This window comes from Diceros bicornis, chromosome 6 (genome assembly GCF_020826845.1).
Source record: "Diceros bicornis minor isolate mBicDic1 chromosome 6, mDicBic1.mat.cur, whole genome shotgun sequence".
NCBI classification, from domain to species: domain Eukaryota; kingdom Metazoa; phylum Chordata; class Mammalia; order Perissodactyla; family Rhinocerotidae; genus Diceros; species Diceros bicornis.
In genome coordinates this window covers 66,125,484-66,142,130 of record NC_080745.1, presented here as the reverse complement: position 1 = coordinate 66,142,130, position 16,647 = coordinate 66,125,484, and the positions used below count along the sequence as shown (strand labels likewise).

The window sequence follows — 16,647 nt, the reverse complement described above, 5'->3', positions numbered from 1 at the left end:
GCCTTGTGGTAGAGACTGCTAATTGCCCATCCCAACATCTATTCTTGCTTTTCCTCTTGGTAACTGAACTCTGATTTTCAGCTGGGCACAGTGGCTGCCTGAAATAAAAATCACTTCCCAGCCTTCCTTTTAGCTAGGTGTGGCATGTTGACTAAGTTCTAGCCAACTAACCATAAACAGAAATGTTGTGTGGGGCTTCTGGGAATTTACATGTAAAGGCTGGAGGTCCAGTAGCACCCTGAAGCAACCTGTGCTAAGGATGGTGGAGAAGAAAGATTATTTGGTGAAACACCAGCCCTGGAACTTCCTACCTCTGAACTTCTTTCACATAAGAAATATATTTCTTGTTTAAGCCCCTCTTATTGTCACAGTCTCACAGTCGCTGTTATTATATACTAATCTTAAGTCCAATTAATAAAGGCATGTGATGTGCCAAACGACTCTCTTACACTGCTTCTGATAATTAAATAATAAAACACAAAGAGCAATAGCAATAAGTAAGAGGATTAGGAAACTGGATAGGTCATAATAGAAATTAACCATTTAGAAGATTACATCAATCAGAAATCTTTTAGAGTAATTTTTATATAGGAAAAAGTAAAATGTCTATTTTTCTACTTACTTAAGAATAAGCTTTTCTACAGCACTTTGTCCAACAAAACCAGAGTCTCTTAAATCCAAGGTATACTGATTGAAAATTTTTCCAGAATTGAAGAAATTAAATATTTCTTCACCTGGATGATGATCAGGAATAGCATCTATTGTAACTGAAAATTTCTTTAGAAATTCCCTGAAATAAAAAAAAAGTTACTGAATACCAAAGAGTTATACTGCATATGGTTTTGTATTTAAAGGTTGTGTGCACAGAAAACTTTTCTTAGGACCAATGTTAATTCCAGATTGAAAGACTAGCATGAGAACATGTGTTTTGCTCCTCCCACTTTTTGCTAGTAGTTAGTCCAAAGCCACTAAATGTGTCTGTGTGAAAAGAAACAACAACCAGGAGAAAAGACAAAAGACGTAACTTGGCCTTAACATTTGCCTTTCAAATCCATCACCGATTATTCACTAAGTAAATAACCATCAGTGGCCCATTTATTTTACAAATACACAATTTTTAAATGTACAAACTTAATAGAGTATACATTATGAAAAATGCTGTACCTGTGCTCTTCCAAGAGGCCATCCTCATCATCTGTACTGTCTTGATCTCCAATTCTGATTGGAGATTTAATGCCTCGGCCCTGCCTTATGTCTTCTTGTAGTTGCTTCTGCAGTTCATCTAGCCTGAGCAATGAAAGAACACTATAATAAATGGTTTACCTCAAAAATAAAAAAATCTTTAGTTTATGTCTAAAATCAACACCAAGGAAAACTCTTATTAAGTACCTTGTTATATGACAAACTTTGTTACACTTTAGGTCAAATCATGTCTCCCAAATATGTCATGATGTACGATACAGTATACTATTTTCACTGAAACACAGAAAATCTATTTTAGGTCTTAGGCTTTTACCCAGCTACCAGTACGGTATTAAAACAGTGTTCCATAGTATAAAGGACTTGAATATTTCCTTATAGCTAGAACTTCAAGAATGATGCCCAAATCAATTACAGAAAAGAGAAGGAAAAATGGCCAAGAATAAACATCACCAATTTGATTATCCCCTCTTTTTTTTTCTTTTTGTGAGGAAGAGCAGCCCTGAGCTAACATCCATTGCCAATCCTCTATTTGCTGAGGAAGATCAGCCCTGGGCTAACATCCATGCCCATCTTCCTCTACTTTACATGGGACACCACCACAGCATGGCTTGACAAGCAGTGTGTCTCAGTGCCCGGGATCCGAACCTGCGAACCCTGGGCCACCAAAGCAGAGCGCGCGAACTTAACCACTACGCCACCAGGCCGGCCCCTATCCCCGCTTATCTTTCATGTTCATTTGACTTCTAGTAGGCCAACAACCTGATAATGTTAACTAGGCTTTCTAGTAGCAGTAGTCATAATCATTTTCATCATCATTATCATAAAAACACCTAACACTTACTGAGTACTTACTATGTGACAGGCACTGTAATAAGGACTTTATGTATTAACATTTTTAACCCTCACAACAACCTCACATGGTAGTTTATATTACCCATTTTATACATGAGGAAACACACATTAGAAAAGCTAACTTGTGGGCCGGCCCCGTGGCTTAGCGGTTAAGTGCGCGCGCTCCGCTGCTGGCGGCCCGGGTTCGGATCCCAGGCGCGCACCCACGCGCCGCTTCTCCGGCCATGCTGAGGCCGCGTCCCACGTACAGCAACTAGAAGGATGTGCAGCTATGACATACAACTAACTACTGGGGCTTTGGGGAAAAAATAAATAAATAAAATTTGAAAAAAAAAAAAGAAAAGAAAAGCTAACTTGTTCAAGCTCACACTGTAAGGAGCTGGGATTCAAAGTCAGAGAGTCTAGCTCTGGAGTCCTTGCTTATTATACATAGCTCACCAAGATTAAGTTATTTTAACCAACGTCCTTATTGCCAGCTCCAGTCTCACAGTAAATATGATATAATACAACAGTAAATGACCAGGAAATGCACTGCTCTATCACTACAGGAAAGAGTCAATCATCAGCTCAAACTAGCATCTCTGCCTTCGGTCTGTGCAATATTCAATGTTAAATAAGCAACTTCAGATTTGACATCACGAATTACATGAATTCATGAAACGTTTAAAGAATTTTACAATAGAGACGATTTCTCTAAATTCAGAAAGGGGAACAACACTACCGACCTACTAATTGTCTGCAATTCCTATGGTTATCAAGTTTGAGACATGTATATAACAACCACAAGCCAGCTGGGCTTTTAGTAAAGTTCTCTGTGCTAGTTTCAAGAATATTCCTTGAATGAATAAAGAATATATTTCCCCCCTCATTAGCAAAAGCAGTTTGCAACTAGTCACCTAAATTTCATTAGGGTCATTATGATCCTCAAACCTTTTGATTTCTGTGTGTGTGTGTGTGTGTGTGTGTGTGTGTGTGTGTGTGTACAGAGTGGTTTCAGTCACAATTCTACATTTCTTCCTCAAAAGAGTAACTTGATGCAGAAATACCTTGTCTGGTTATGCTGGTTTCAAAATTTGGGACTAAGTGGGCATATGAACGTTTATAAGAATTCTACCTATGCAAACAACAAAAAAACCAAACAACCCAATTAAAAAATACACAAAGGATTTGAACAGACATTTCTCCAAAGAAGCTATACAAATGGCCAATAGGACATGAAAAGATGCTCAACATCATTAGTCATTGGGGAACTGCAAATCAAAACCATAATGAGATACAACGTCATACTCATTAGGATGGCTATTATCAAAAAAACAGAAAATATCGAGTGTTGGTGAGGATGTGAAGAAACTGGAACCCTTGTGCACTGCTGGTAGGAATGTAAAATGGTGCAGCCACTATGGAACAGTATGGCAGTTCCTCAAATTGGCACAGAATTACCACAGCATCCAGCAATTCCACTTCTGGTATGTACCCAAAAGAACTGAAAGAGGAGACTTGAAGAGGTATTCGTATACCCATGTTCATAGCAGCAATATTTACTATAGCCAAAAAATAGAAGCAACCCAAGTGTCCATCAATGAATGAACAGATAAACAAAATGTGGGATATACACACAATTATTCAGCTGTAAAAAGGAAGGAAATTCTGACACATGCCACAACATGGATGAACCTTGAAGATACTATGCTAAGTGAAATAAGCCAGTCATAAAAGGACAAATACTGTATGATCTCACTTACATGAGGTACCTAGAACAGGCAATTTCATAGAGACAAAAAGAAGAAAGGTATTTGCCAGGGGCTGCAGGGAAGGGGAGAATGGGGAGTTACTGTTTAATGGCTATGGAATTTCAGTTAGGGAAGACGGGAAAAAAAAAGTTCTGGAAATGGATGGTGGTATTGATTGCACAATGTAGATGTACCTAATGCCAGTGAACTGTACATTTAAAAATGATTAAAATGGTAAATTTTATGCCATATATTTTATCGCAATAAAAAAATGCCAAAAAATTCTATCCATGCTTTTGATCAAGAATTTCAGCTATCAGATACTAGTTGTGGTAAGCAGAAAGGAAGTTATATTATTAATTAATGAAGTATACCATAAAAATCTGGATATTCTGATCCAGCCTATGAATAGAACATCTTATTTCTAACACAGGTGACAACAAAACCGTTATAATAGTACTAGCACAAAATGCATGCTAATTTCTCATGATTTTTTAAGGTGAATTAAAAGCCAGTCGTACAAGCAAGTAGTATGTTAAATTTAGCTAGGTAGTCATGATGCTAACTAACCTTTGTGTGTCTTCCTTCTCCTTCACTAGACGCTCTAAAGTATTTGTATAAGTTCCACTATGAACATGTTCCTAAAACAAGAAGAAAATTTAGGAATACTTTATAACATACCAATTGGAATGTTTTAAGTTATTCAGAGTACTAAAGAATATTTTCTATTTCAATAACCTGGGCCAGGAGGATACCTTTCTTAAAAGAGAATATTCACCATCATGCTTTAAATCTACTGTTTTGTAGTACAGGCAATTTGATTTCACCATCTATTAGGAAAGGCACTACTTATAAAACCCTGCTAGACTTAGGAACTGACTGCAAACACCCAAGGGCTCCATGGCTACCCTGTCTTTATTTCTAAATTCTAATTTAGTGGACTCAAACTACTAATTTTTAGGTGTTACCATGGAACATTAACACCTTCCCCACCAAATTCTACAGACATTTTAGAATTTAATTCAGCTTATTCCCAAGATAGAATGAAGCACTTTATAAATAAAAATTGCACACCACAATTAACAACATTTCTACACTCTACCTTCATTTACAGCAGTGGTCTCCAAAGCAGAGGGTGTGCAAGGTGATCCATTGGGGTGCAGGAAGAAAATAATAGAACTTCTATTTATATGGAACTTCTATAGAAACTCCAGTAGAACTTAGTCTATAGTAACTTCTACATAACTTCTACAGGAAAATACTTTTTTCTTCTTCCTTTAAATTCTCTTTTTGCATATGCTTTAGAAAGTACACAGAAGTATAATGGTACACGTATAAAATCTATAAGTATACATATATATTGGGGTACATGCTCAAAAATTTTTTTACTAATGGAAGTGTATGTGATCAAAAAAGTTTGGAGACCACTGATTTACAGTTATAAAACTAAAGGTATGAGAAACCCATTAACCAAACCAGAACTAAACCAGTTTCAGTCCAATTATGAGTCGTAACAAATACTGAATTGTAAAATAAGTTCTAACAATCTATCCCTCTTTCACTAATCAATCCATCCTTCCCTATTCAAGTAAAGATAAATGTCATAGAACTACTTACTGTATAGTCTGATGACTGAGATCTAAGCCCCTTGGAAAGAGCAGAAGGCCTTCCTGTAGTTGCAGGAGTCTGATTGAAGTTCAAAGCCATTATTTCTTCCAGTGATTTTAATGTTTCCTCTTCCTCATCACTGTCTAGGTTGTAACCTAAACTTTCTTCATCACTATCAAAATCACCCCTTAGTTTTCTTTTCAGTGCATTGCTACCTGCATTGGAATTTCCTGAACTCGCTTTATCTGAAGGGGCTTTATCTGAAGATGCTGTAGGGCTTGGGATACATGGCACAACTTCAAAAGCAGCTGGGGGAGACTTTGTAGGAGTGCCATATTCTGAACACAAAAATCCCCCAGAAATTTTCCCTGAAGATATGTTAGACTCAGCCTTATTATTATTAGTCTTTGCTTTGTGTTCCTTGTGTTTGGAGGACTCTGTAGAATGCCCGGAACACTCTTTAGATGAGGAATGCTCTTTATCTTTTTTAGGAACTAGAAGAGTGCAATTTTTAGCATTTAATGGTACCCGAGACGAACCAGCACTTGGAACACGGGAAAGTAAAGGTAGAACTTCTGTCTCCTTTGATGCCACAGAGCTAGCAGTTTTATTTTTCTGAGGGTTGCTAGTTTTTTTAACTGCAGACTTTTCCTGAGGTAAAGATAAGTGGGGTTTCTGCATCTTAGTCTCTTTGGTACTTTCCACACGTATTTGGTCACTATTCCTGGAAGAATGGTGGCCAGAATTTGAAGGTGCCAAGCCTGCAGATGAGCAATCAGCTTCTTCATTCGGTTCCTTGGATATATCTTCCAAGCGCAATACACCACCAGGTGTCTTCAGTGCAATGTGTTTTATAAATTTCTCTCTCTGATGTGGTCCATCAGGACGCTTCTCAAGGAAGGACTCTTTTGCTTTTGGCATTATAGATTCTCTTGTGCTTTTCAGATCTGAGTCCACAGAGTTCCTTTTTCTTTTGTCAGGGAATTTATTCTGCTTAGAGCCTGCTAAAATTTAATTTTTGCCAGATTAGTGAAAAGCATATTTTCCTATCTTAGTAAAGTTTATTCAATGAGTGTCTAGAACACTGACAGAATGTTTAAATTCTGAAAGTTTAGGCTGAGATTATTCACCAGATATGGAATTAAAAAAAGAGCTAATATTATCATTTATTAACTGATAAATACTGGTGTCCAATAAATTTAAAGCTAATGAAAAATGCTTATTTTCATTCCAAAGCTATTAAAATAGAATTAAAGGTGTCACTCCCCAAAACATAAAACACTGCATATTTGTATCAAAGAAAGGATTCCAACGGCACTTTCCCTCAAAGTGCATACACTCTTTCTTAGACTAAGGACTATCTGGTTCCAGAAATGTAACACTTCTACATCTAAATTTATAGTACCTTAAAACACAAATACCATAACAAGTTGAAGGCAAATTTTAATTTCTCAATCAAAAAAAATTCACCCAACTCTTTCTCCCTAGTATTCTTTCCCCTGTATCCCTCTAGTCTTCAGCTGTGTTATGGGTTGAACTGTGACTCCCAAAATGATATGTTGAAGTCCTAACTCCCAGAACCTCAGAATGTGACCTTTATTAGAAATAGTATCTTTAGGGCCGGCCCAGTGGCCTACTGGTTAAGTGCGTGCGCTCCGCTGCTGGCGGCCCGGGTTCAGATCCCAGGCGCGCACCGACACACCGCTTCTCCGGCCATGCTGAGGCCGCGTCCCACGTACAGCAACTAGAAGGATGTGCAGCTATGACATACAACTATCTACTGGGGCTTTGGGGGAAAAAAATAGATAAATAAAATTTAAAAAAAAAAAGAAATAGTGTCTCTATAGGAGTAATCAAGGTAAAATGAGGTCATTAGGGTGGGTCTTAATCCAATATGACTGGTGTCCTTATAAAAGGGGAAATTTGGACATGGAGACAGAAACGCAGAGGGAAGGTGATGTGAAGACACACAGGGAGAAGATACCATGTGACTGGAGTGTTGCATCTACAAGTCAAGGAATGCCCAGGATTGTAGGCAAGCACCAGAAGCCAAAAGAGGCAAGGAAGGATTCTTCCCTAGAGTTGTTATAGAGAGCATGGCCCTGCTGATAACCTTAATTTTGGATTTTTAGCTTCCAGAACCATGCAACAAATTTCTGTTGTTCTAAGCCACCTAGGTTTTGATACTTTGTTACAGCAGCCCTAGGAAACTAATACAAGCTGTCTGTGTGTTAGGAGCTCCATCCAGAAGCACTTTAATAACCACATATATTTGAGTTAACCAGTTTTTAAAAATTTCTTATTGTGTTTAAAAATGTGATGTTTCATTGACTCTTAAAATTCATTATTAATTAAAAATTATCTACTTATATAATCAGTATTCTCAAAATCAAATTTCCCTAAATCAAATTTCTTTCTGCACGTGGACAGATGTCCCCAAAAGTCCTCAGCAGTTTGAAAAAAAAAAAAAAACAAAATTCATGAGTTAGGCAATTACTTGGATAGCTTGATCAATACATAACCTGGAAAATTCCATTTATAAGAAATAAAAAAGATCAATTAATAAAAAAATGCATCTACCTCCATTCTTCTACAGCTATCTCCTATTACCTGAAAAAATCATTCCATGCCCACTCAGCTCTCTGGGGTTAAACGTCTTGTAAAAAAGGACAGGGGTCCCTTATAGTGTAGGATGAGAAATCAAATAACTAAGAAAAAGAGCAGACTTGGGGTAGGCGTACACTGATTATCTTAAGTTTGGGGTTACAAAAAAAAATTAGCTACAGAGTTGCCAGTTTGAGTTTTGTTCCATTTTCCTAGAGAAGTCAGACAATTTATATATAGCTAGTAATGAGGAAAAATTCCTGCTTTGGTTCAGGAATTGAAGACTTATCCAGGAGGAGAAAAAAATTGTGGGCAAAGTTTAGGAAAAATCAGCTTATCCAGAGCTTTTAATGTCTAGAATTAGAGGAGGGTGAACTGGTACTGGAGGTAGGCTCCCCTTTTGCAAGCTCTCTAGGGTAGTGGATTAAACTGCAAATATTTCATGATTTCTTTTTGCACCCCTTGTACAACCCGTAGACTGAATGTTTGTTTTATGACATTTCAAATATCTATTAATATATAAAATACTCAGATAAGACAGGGATTGAGTTTGTAAAAAGAAAAAAAGGAAAAATCCAAATGTTCATTAATAGGGGATTGGTTATTAATAAATTACAGAATAAACTAGCGATGGATTAAGTTGGACCTCAGAATTAAGCCAAAAGACAGGGCTCTGGAAGACCAAAGAGCCAAATGCCTACACGACCAACATTTCTGAAGTCCTTGAACTTGTGTGTGGTTAATGATTGTGTAATTATGTATATCACCATCACAATCGATAAGTGTAATAGCAATAATATGAGCAAGACATAACATCTAGATTATTAATATCTATTCACTATCAGATGAAGATAAAACATTCTTCACGTTACGAAGAGTGAAAAATCCCCTTATGTCCTTTATATTCTGTTGACAGTCAAGTGAAGTATAAATGTATATTTCTTAAGAATACAATACCATAATTCTTGAGGATTATGAATATGTGCAAAAATATGAGAAATAAAAATATAAGTGAAGGTAACCATCTTAAGTCTGCCTCTGAAAATATGCAGAAAGCATCTTTTTCAAGCAGTGTTCAGACCTGAGGATGTAGGATTGTACAGATGCAACCACTTCATTACCACTGATGAAATGTGCAAACCCATGAACTGAAGAGAATTTTTATCTTAGTCATTATCAGAGGGAAAAAAAAAAAAAACGTGAATAGCTTGGTGGCAACACCACCACCAGCAGCCACTGGCAGAGCTGGCCTAAAATTATTTTGTTCTTCCATTCACCTAAGCACAAAGTGATCATTTTAGTACTACAAAGGTGTAATAAAATAGAGAAAGTGCAAGAGCAATCTCATGGCTGAGAAATTATTTTTCTTGTACTATATATAATGTCAAAATTCACTAAAATTTGATCACTAAAATCAACAATATTATAAAATTAAATAAATTTTTAAAAAACATAAAATTTCAAATTTATTCCTGTATCCTAGAAGCTCCATCTATGATGATAAAATATGGTTTCAGCCTTGGCTGAAGACTGATTTTAACACTCGAGATCACTTGGTCAAAATGCACTGCACCTCTAGAATATATAAAAAATAGAGTTTTACATGAAACCGGAAGAATGAGTCAGAACTCTCTCTCTGTACCTCTGTTTTTTGTCTCTAAAAGTAACCACCTTATAAGGATGTGAGGATCAAATGAATTAAAAGTACATAGAACAGAGTATGGCACACAGTAAGTGCTCAATAAATACTGGCTATTATCATTATGTCCAATGTATCTTACGGAGTGTGAAAATTTGTAAAGTCTATTTTTCAAAGTTTGCAGTCATAGCAGAAAAAAAAATTCTGATACCAGACTATTAACAATTGTTATTTCTGGAGGCCTTTCATTTTCCGTGTTACAAACTTCTGCAATGTTTGAATGTTACACTGTTCTATCTTCTAATTTAAAAAAAAGATAAAGATACTTTAAGAACTACTGAATTAACAGTAGCTGTTTGTTATTACGTATTGTCTCAACCAATAGATACTAAAACTACAAACTAATATACAGGTGTCCTTGAAATTTGATATTAAAAAGGGATCTTGGTATTTGAAATATTAGGAGACACTGTTTTGGATCATGATGTTTCAACCTTATACAAAGCATCTCTAATTCCAAGACCTCAGATAGTTAGTCCACAATTTCAAGAATATAAGATTATGCTTCTTAATGTAGCCAAGGATTCAGAAGTAGAACAATGACTACCAATATGAGAAACACATTGTTAGGAACTCTTGAAGAAGGCAGAGAAGAGTCAAGAAAAACCACAGGTTACATATAATAAATGCAAGGACTATTTCTTTTGAATATAACTTTACCAAACTCTTTACTATCTGAGATACTCAATTCACCGCTAGGAAGGAAACTGCATATTTAAACAAATTTGCTTTAAAAAACAGAGCCATTAAGATGTAAATTTATCTTAAAATTCATAAATTTAATTTTGATTCTACCTGAAGCAGGTTCCCATGAATCAGAAGAGGATCTTTTTCTTGAGAGATGTCCATTTTCCTATTAGCAAAATGAGAAAAAATATTAGCAAAATGAGAAAAAATAAGTTAGGAGTTAGGGGCAGTAAAAAAAGTGAACTTTTCTTCGTAACATTTAAACAGATTTCTAGACTGAATAAAGCAAGTACCTATATTTGAAGATAAATTCAAACTCCTATAACAAAATATTTTAAATTCTTAAGTTTTAGCATAAAAACGAAGGGCAATAAATGCAAGCGATTTATATTAATAATTCAAGATTAATATTATATTAGAGCAACGTACTATTATTTTGATAAAGAAATAGTAAGCCTAATATCTGCCAATCAAATGGATACAACTCACTTTTCAATACTTCTGTTTAAGTACTAATGCACCACCAAATACTGAGATCTTACAAAAATGGACCAAATATTACTAACCTCTATTGATCATTAGTAAATCTTGCTGCTAAAGGCACCAAACTCCTTGCAAATGAACTCTAGAGTTTACAAATATATTTTCCAGCAATATACAATGCAACAATCTCCATTCACTCCTAGAACATCATAGTTTGGTCTATTTTTGGCTATCTGGTTTTAAAATCTCATGGCATCTTATCAAAATAGCACTTTCTTGATATCTGATCTTCCTTTATTTGCTCTGTATATAGAACTCTTTGAAACAGACGTAGTTAACAACTTGACTTTCCAGGAGAGAGGAACAGCTTTTATGCTAACTTAAGTTTGGTCTATTCTCAAAAGAGAAATCTGATGTTGTTAAGATGTACTTGGATGGTTTTCTAAGTCATCTTCTGAGTTTTCTAAGACCCATATTCAATTATTTAAGATTTATATATAATCTAAACCACTGATTCTCAAACTTTAAAGTGCATCAGAATCATCTGGAAGGCTTGTTAATTGCAGATTGCTAGACTCTACTTCCACAGTTTCTGGTTCAGTGGGTCTGGGCTGGAGCCTGAGAATCCGCATTTCTAACAAGTTCCCAGGTGATGTTGACGTTGCTAGTCCAGGGACCACATTTTGAGAACCTCTGTGCTAAACCATTTCCTGCTGTTTTAGATTTTCCATTTCTCAAGTATCTCCCTTCAGCACAGCCCAATTAAAAAAATGACTATACCTGTCTTAAAAAAAGAATGCTTACTTTCCTGTTTACGAAAGATCTTTGTTCTTGGTCTGAAAAAATCAAGGGCAGGAAATACTGCTTTACTGAGTTCCATGGACAGCTGGAAGAAACCTAATGAAACCAGCTTCTACACAAACTATGTATCAGTATTTCCTTAACAAAAGATACTAATATGATGTCACCAATTATTAAATATTTTTACATTTAGTATTTTAAATATGATAAAGCAGTACCCAAACTAATTCAGTAATTACTGCACTTACCAGGTTTGAAAGATTACTCTTTCCGGGTGTGACATCATTCTGTTTACTTTGTTCCTGCCGAGGTTTACATTTTCTTCCTATACTAGAGGATTTTAAGGAAAGATTGCTTGCTTCTGAGAGAGAATTTTCTGAGTTGATTCTCTGCTCCATTTGCTCCCTTCTCAACTTCTTTAGTTCTCTTTCTTTGCAGTAACAAGCTAGTGACCACTGGAACTTAGCTCCCAGTGGGCTTTCTCCTGGGTGGTGCCTGGATAGGCTGCCCCTGCTGCTAAGACTTCTGGAGCTGTTCTTGAAGATGTCAGCTTCTGTCACCGTGGCCTGCTTTTTGGAATCTGCATTGTTCTTGCCTCGATCTCTATCATTCTTCTCCCTGCTATTTTCATGAATGATCAGTGACTTCCTTCTCTCTGGAGAGCGATGTTTTTTCTTTAGTGCCTTCATCTCTTTTGATGAGCGATAGGAAGGAGGAACAAAGACCGTCTTTGGGTATTTGGTGGCTAGTGACACATAAAGCCGATGTGACTCATGTATACCACGATCTTTGTGGTGCTCTTTAACACCTTTCATGAAAGCCTCTAAAATAGGGCTCTTTTCTGATGGCATCCTTTTGGGTTTAGATTCTTTCGGTGAAGATAGTTTCCTTTCAAACTGCTCTGTTCCAGTGGTGGACAATCCACTTCCTCCATATTTGATACTTGATCTTTGTGGAGAATCCAACATATGTCGGTCTAAGGAGCCAATTAAAACACATACAAACTGCATGTTATTAAAAATAACACAAACTATTACATTGTGTATAAATATTGCAATTATTAATATTTAAAATACTATCACAAAAATTTTCAAATCAATATTTAAATGATACATTTTATGGGGGGGAGAAATTAAGACATGGTTTATTTGTTAATAGCCTTACTTTCATAAAGCTCCCTTTTGCTACATCATGTAAGCTCCCCATGGCTCCATTTATGAAGTTATTGTATTAGAGGATCAAAATAGTATGCATTATGAACATTATTGACTGGAATAATAAATATAAGAAAGCATAACAGCAAAGAGTTTCTTCATGATGTTTAGAACTTGTTTATCCTTGTAAAAAACACTGCATCTTCACTGTATTTTCAATTTTCAACACGTTTAATCAAATTAATAAGAATTTAGAGTAGATTTAAAAACTGAATCCATCTCCCTCCCCAAAAGATGCCACAAAAAATGCATTAGTAGTATCCATACCTTGTTTTGAGGCTGGTTTGAAGAAATCTATAATTGACTGCTTCCTGAAAATAAAAGCATAACTAATAGGGTATCACATACGCAAATATTAAAACCTTATTTCAGATTAAGTGGAGAATACTAGTAGATTTATAGACTATAGGCTGGATTTCACTATCTGGTTTAATCAAGTTCTGACAATGGCAATAATGCTTTGCTAAGCTGATTATAAAAAATTGAAAATATAATTCATTGTAGGAGTAAATTTATAAAAGAACAACTGAGGTTTATATAATCTATAGTACTAAAATGATAAGATAGGAGTATGGATCCAGGGAAGTGGGAGAGTGCTTCATAGGACTGAAAAGCTTGCGGTCACACAGTAGAATAAAAGATATTGAGGGGATCTGATCCTATTCCTTCATATCTCCAGTGACTGGTACAAAATAATGCTCAATAGATGTTTGCTGCAAACTCATAACAAGATTAGATGGTAGAATGGCAATACGAGTGATTTGGCCGGTTTTGGGGAGGCAGCTGAAGAGTGTGCTGGGCAAAACGCAGAAAGGATCAAGTACTAAGCTTATACTACCCTCTTTATACACTACAGTGAGATGTTAATCCAAGTAACAGCAGAAATTGGAATGAGTCTTCACAACTAAATAAGCAGTGTTTCAAAATCTTAACTTTTTACCTAAGAATTCTTAAGATATTTACAAAAATAATGCATTGCCTGGGGAAAACAAAGAGAAAAAGAAGAAAGTTAACAAGAACAAAAACCAAATTCTTTTAATTTTCAAGGCTTTCTGCACCCTACAGTGGACACAAAGTGCAATAGGACCATATTACCAGAGTTTGTATTCTGATTTGTTCATGTATTTAATTTTTCAGATGCATAAAGAGGGATGTTATTACATGTAGAGCAAAAAATTAACTTTCGGGCAAATTTTGCTAGTATTCCTTTTACTGAAAGACAATAAACGGTAGACTATGAGGTTCCCTAAACATTTACCCACCACGAAACACTCAGAGAAAAGAACAATCGAAGTCCCTTGAAGGTTGAAGTCCCTTCCACATTTTGTACACTCTACTGGTAACATTAGAAGAGCAACGCCCATCTCGGATGGTTTACTCAGAGTCCACAACGTTTGTTTGAGATGTTGTTAGAAAAGCTAAGTGGTTATGAAATGAATAGGAGTGACAGGCTAAGGAAGAATCTATGCTTTGTTTTCAGAAAATAAATTATATCAAATTAACTCCATGAGAGAGTAAATGAGGAAACGCTAGAGGTTCTGCAAAGGGGAGAAGGATGATGCCCTTCAGTTATTGGTTGAGGAAGGTGAGATAGGAGAGGATTAAGCAGCAGCTAATTAATTCCACACAAGATAATACTATTTTTTACATTAATTACTAAAAGTAACACTATCTCTCTCCTAAAATATTAGATCCCAGGCTCCTTTTCCATTAATACAGCAGAGGAAAAAATGGTTTTGGATAAAACATACAAGAAATCTGTAAAATAAGCATGAATGTAACTTTCAAGAAGGAACAGTTCCCTAAGTTCATATGTACAGAAATGTACATTACTTATATTTGTAACTAGTTAAAAAAATTATTTGTAACAGCTCATAAACCCTTATCTGAAACTTTTGGGGCCAAATGTGTTTTAGAATTCTGAATTTACTGGATTTTGGAATGGGGGTTTCTTAGATGCATTATGTAAAATCCCCAGTGGGGTCTAACACTGCACCCCGTAAGCAAAACTTATGAGCACTGACACTTAATGGGATAAAGACCATATACAGTCTTCCATTAGTTCTAGTCAGGTTTGGCTGCCAGGTAAGATGTGGTGCCAAACTTACTGAAAACTTTTGGTTTTCATAGCTTTCTGGCTTTCAGAATTAAGATAAGGGACTGCGGACCTGAACCACAATATTAGAAGATAAATTTAGTCTTAAACTTATGTTACAAAGTTTTAAACTTAAAATAAAAAAGACAGTACCAAGTGCATAGAGAATTTAAACATGTTTTATTGTCAGAGGATGTCATTTGATGAAACTCCCCATCTCATTACATAGCTCCCGCAAAATCTGTACAAAAAAAACTGGCCTCTCGGAGAGGCGTCAAGTTACCGAAGGAGAAAACATACCACATTCCAAATCTGCATGTTCTTTTAACTATGCGTACCGTGTATAGTGGACTATACAGTAATTCGTAGAAGGGTTTTCCTCATCACCTCTTATGTAATTTCACCCATAATACAAAAAAGGTTTCTATTATTCAACCACTAGGCTCAGTACAACTGACAACGTACAGAAAACCACCTAAATATGCATTCAGCAGTTAGGGCCCCCGGTCCAGCTATCGCCCGGGACAAGAACCACGTTCTACCTAAGGCAGTTCTCGGTAGCCGTCCCGGCTGTGGTCATTAGACCGAGAACAGCGTCCCAACTACGAGAAGGAAACTCGAACTCCCAGAAGCCCCCGCGCGGAGGCGGGGCAGGGGTTTGCCAGGCCCGGAACGCCGAGGCCCGAGCTCGCAGAGGATGGCGGGAACTGGAAAAGCGGCCGTCCGCAGTCCTCCCTCATACCCTTGCCCCCGCGACCCGGCCCCTCCTCAAGCCCTCTGCACGGTACCTGTCCCCAGGACTCTCTGTTCTCTTTCCCGCTGCAGCAGGGGCGGTACTACCGGGTCTCAGATGGCAGCGCGGGGGCGACGACCCCGGGGCTGGGGATGAGGGGAAACCTGGCCTAGCGGACATGCAGCGCCTTGTCATGTCGGCGCCGCTGGCGACGGCGGCATGAGCTGTGGCTGGAGAAGTTGGGTGCGTGGTTGCCGTCTTGCTGCTGGGACTCGGGGAGGCTGTCGGAGCAGAGGTGGGCGGCACCCCCTTCTCTCTTCATGGCGGTTCCCTCTCTTCGGAAATGACTCCTGTGTGAGCGGGAAGGAACCCGAGGACCAACAGGGGGCGGGTCTTGCTAGAAGAGTCTGTTCTGATTGGCTGGCGTGGCGGTCATTCCAGTAGTGGAGCAATAGAAAGCCGCAGCCTTTCAGGGGAAGGCGGGGTTTCGGGAAGGGGGAGGGAGGAAGGAAAACTGCCCTCCCGTCACGTGCGCTGGGGGCCGCGCGCCGCCGCGTCCTGGCCGCCTCTGTCTTGGCCGGTGCGCGAGGGCGGGAAGGCGCGGGTTGCCGTGGGCGCTGCGGCAGCTGGCGACACCCGCCTGGTCAAGGGCAAGGGGCGAGGTTTGCAGAAGCAAACCCGAACCCAGCAGCTGCCCTCAGCGAGGATGGCCAACAGTTGGGCTTCCTGTGTCACACAATCGTGCCTCAGAAATCCCCAGCTGTTCATTACATCGTGTCCTTAACATCTTAGGCCGAAGTGCCCTAATGCTGTCACCATTTCCTCGGTGGTCTGCACGGCCCAATTTGAAGACTTGTCCATTCTGTGAGATTTCTTGTTAAGTGCTGCAGTGGATTCTTTTTCTCTTTTTAGAAGGAAAAAAAACCCAAAAAAACCCT

At 37.7% G+C, this 16,647-nt stretch overlaps 1 protein-coding gene across 2 annotated transcripts in view; it reads right to left on the bottom strand.

Moving 5' to 3' along the window:
* Nucleotides 1-16,040, bottom strand: part of SLF2 (SMC5-SMC6 complex localization factor 2) — a 41,705-nt gene extending 25,665 nt beyond the window's left edge. The window contains exons 1-8 of one of the 2 annotated variants that reach the window (XM_058543779.1): nucleotides 15,765-16,040; nucleotides 13,149-13,192; nucleotides 11,916-12,643; nucleotides 10,492-10,549; nucleotides 5,403-6,397; nucleotides 4,356-4,426; nucleotides 1,165-1,287; nucleotides 623-790 (exon numbers count right to left, since the gene is read on the bottom strand). In XM_058543779.1, coding sequence (XP_058399762.1) covers nucleotides 623-790; nucleotides 1,165-1,287; nucleotides 4,356-4,426; nucleotides 5,403-6,397; nucleotides 10,492-10,549; nucleotides 11,916-12,643; nucleotides 13,149-13,192; nucleotides 15,765-15,904 — 2,327 coding nt within the window. In that variant the 5' untranslated portion in view covers nucleotides 15,905-16,040. The remainder of the gene's footprint in view (nucleotides 1-622; nucleotides 791-1,164; nucleotides 1,288-4,355; nucleotides 4,427-5,402; nucleotides 6,398-10,491; nucleotides 10,550-11,915; nucleotides 12,644-13,148; nucleotides 13,193-15,764) is intronic. The other variant, XM_058543780.1, reaches the window with a different exon arrangement.
* Between the last annotated feature and the right edge of the window lie 607 nt (nucleotides 16,041-16,647).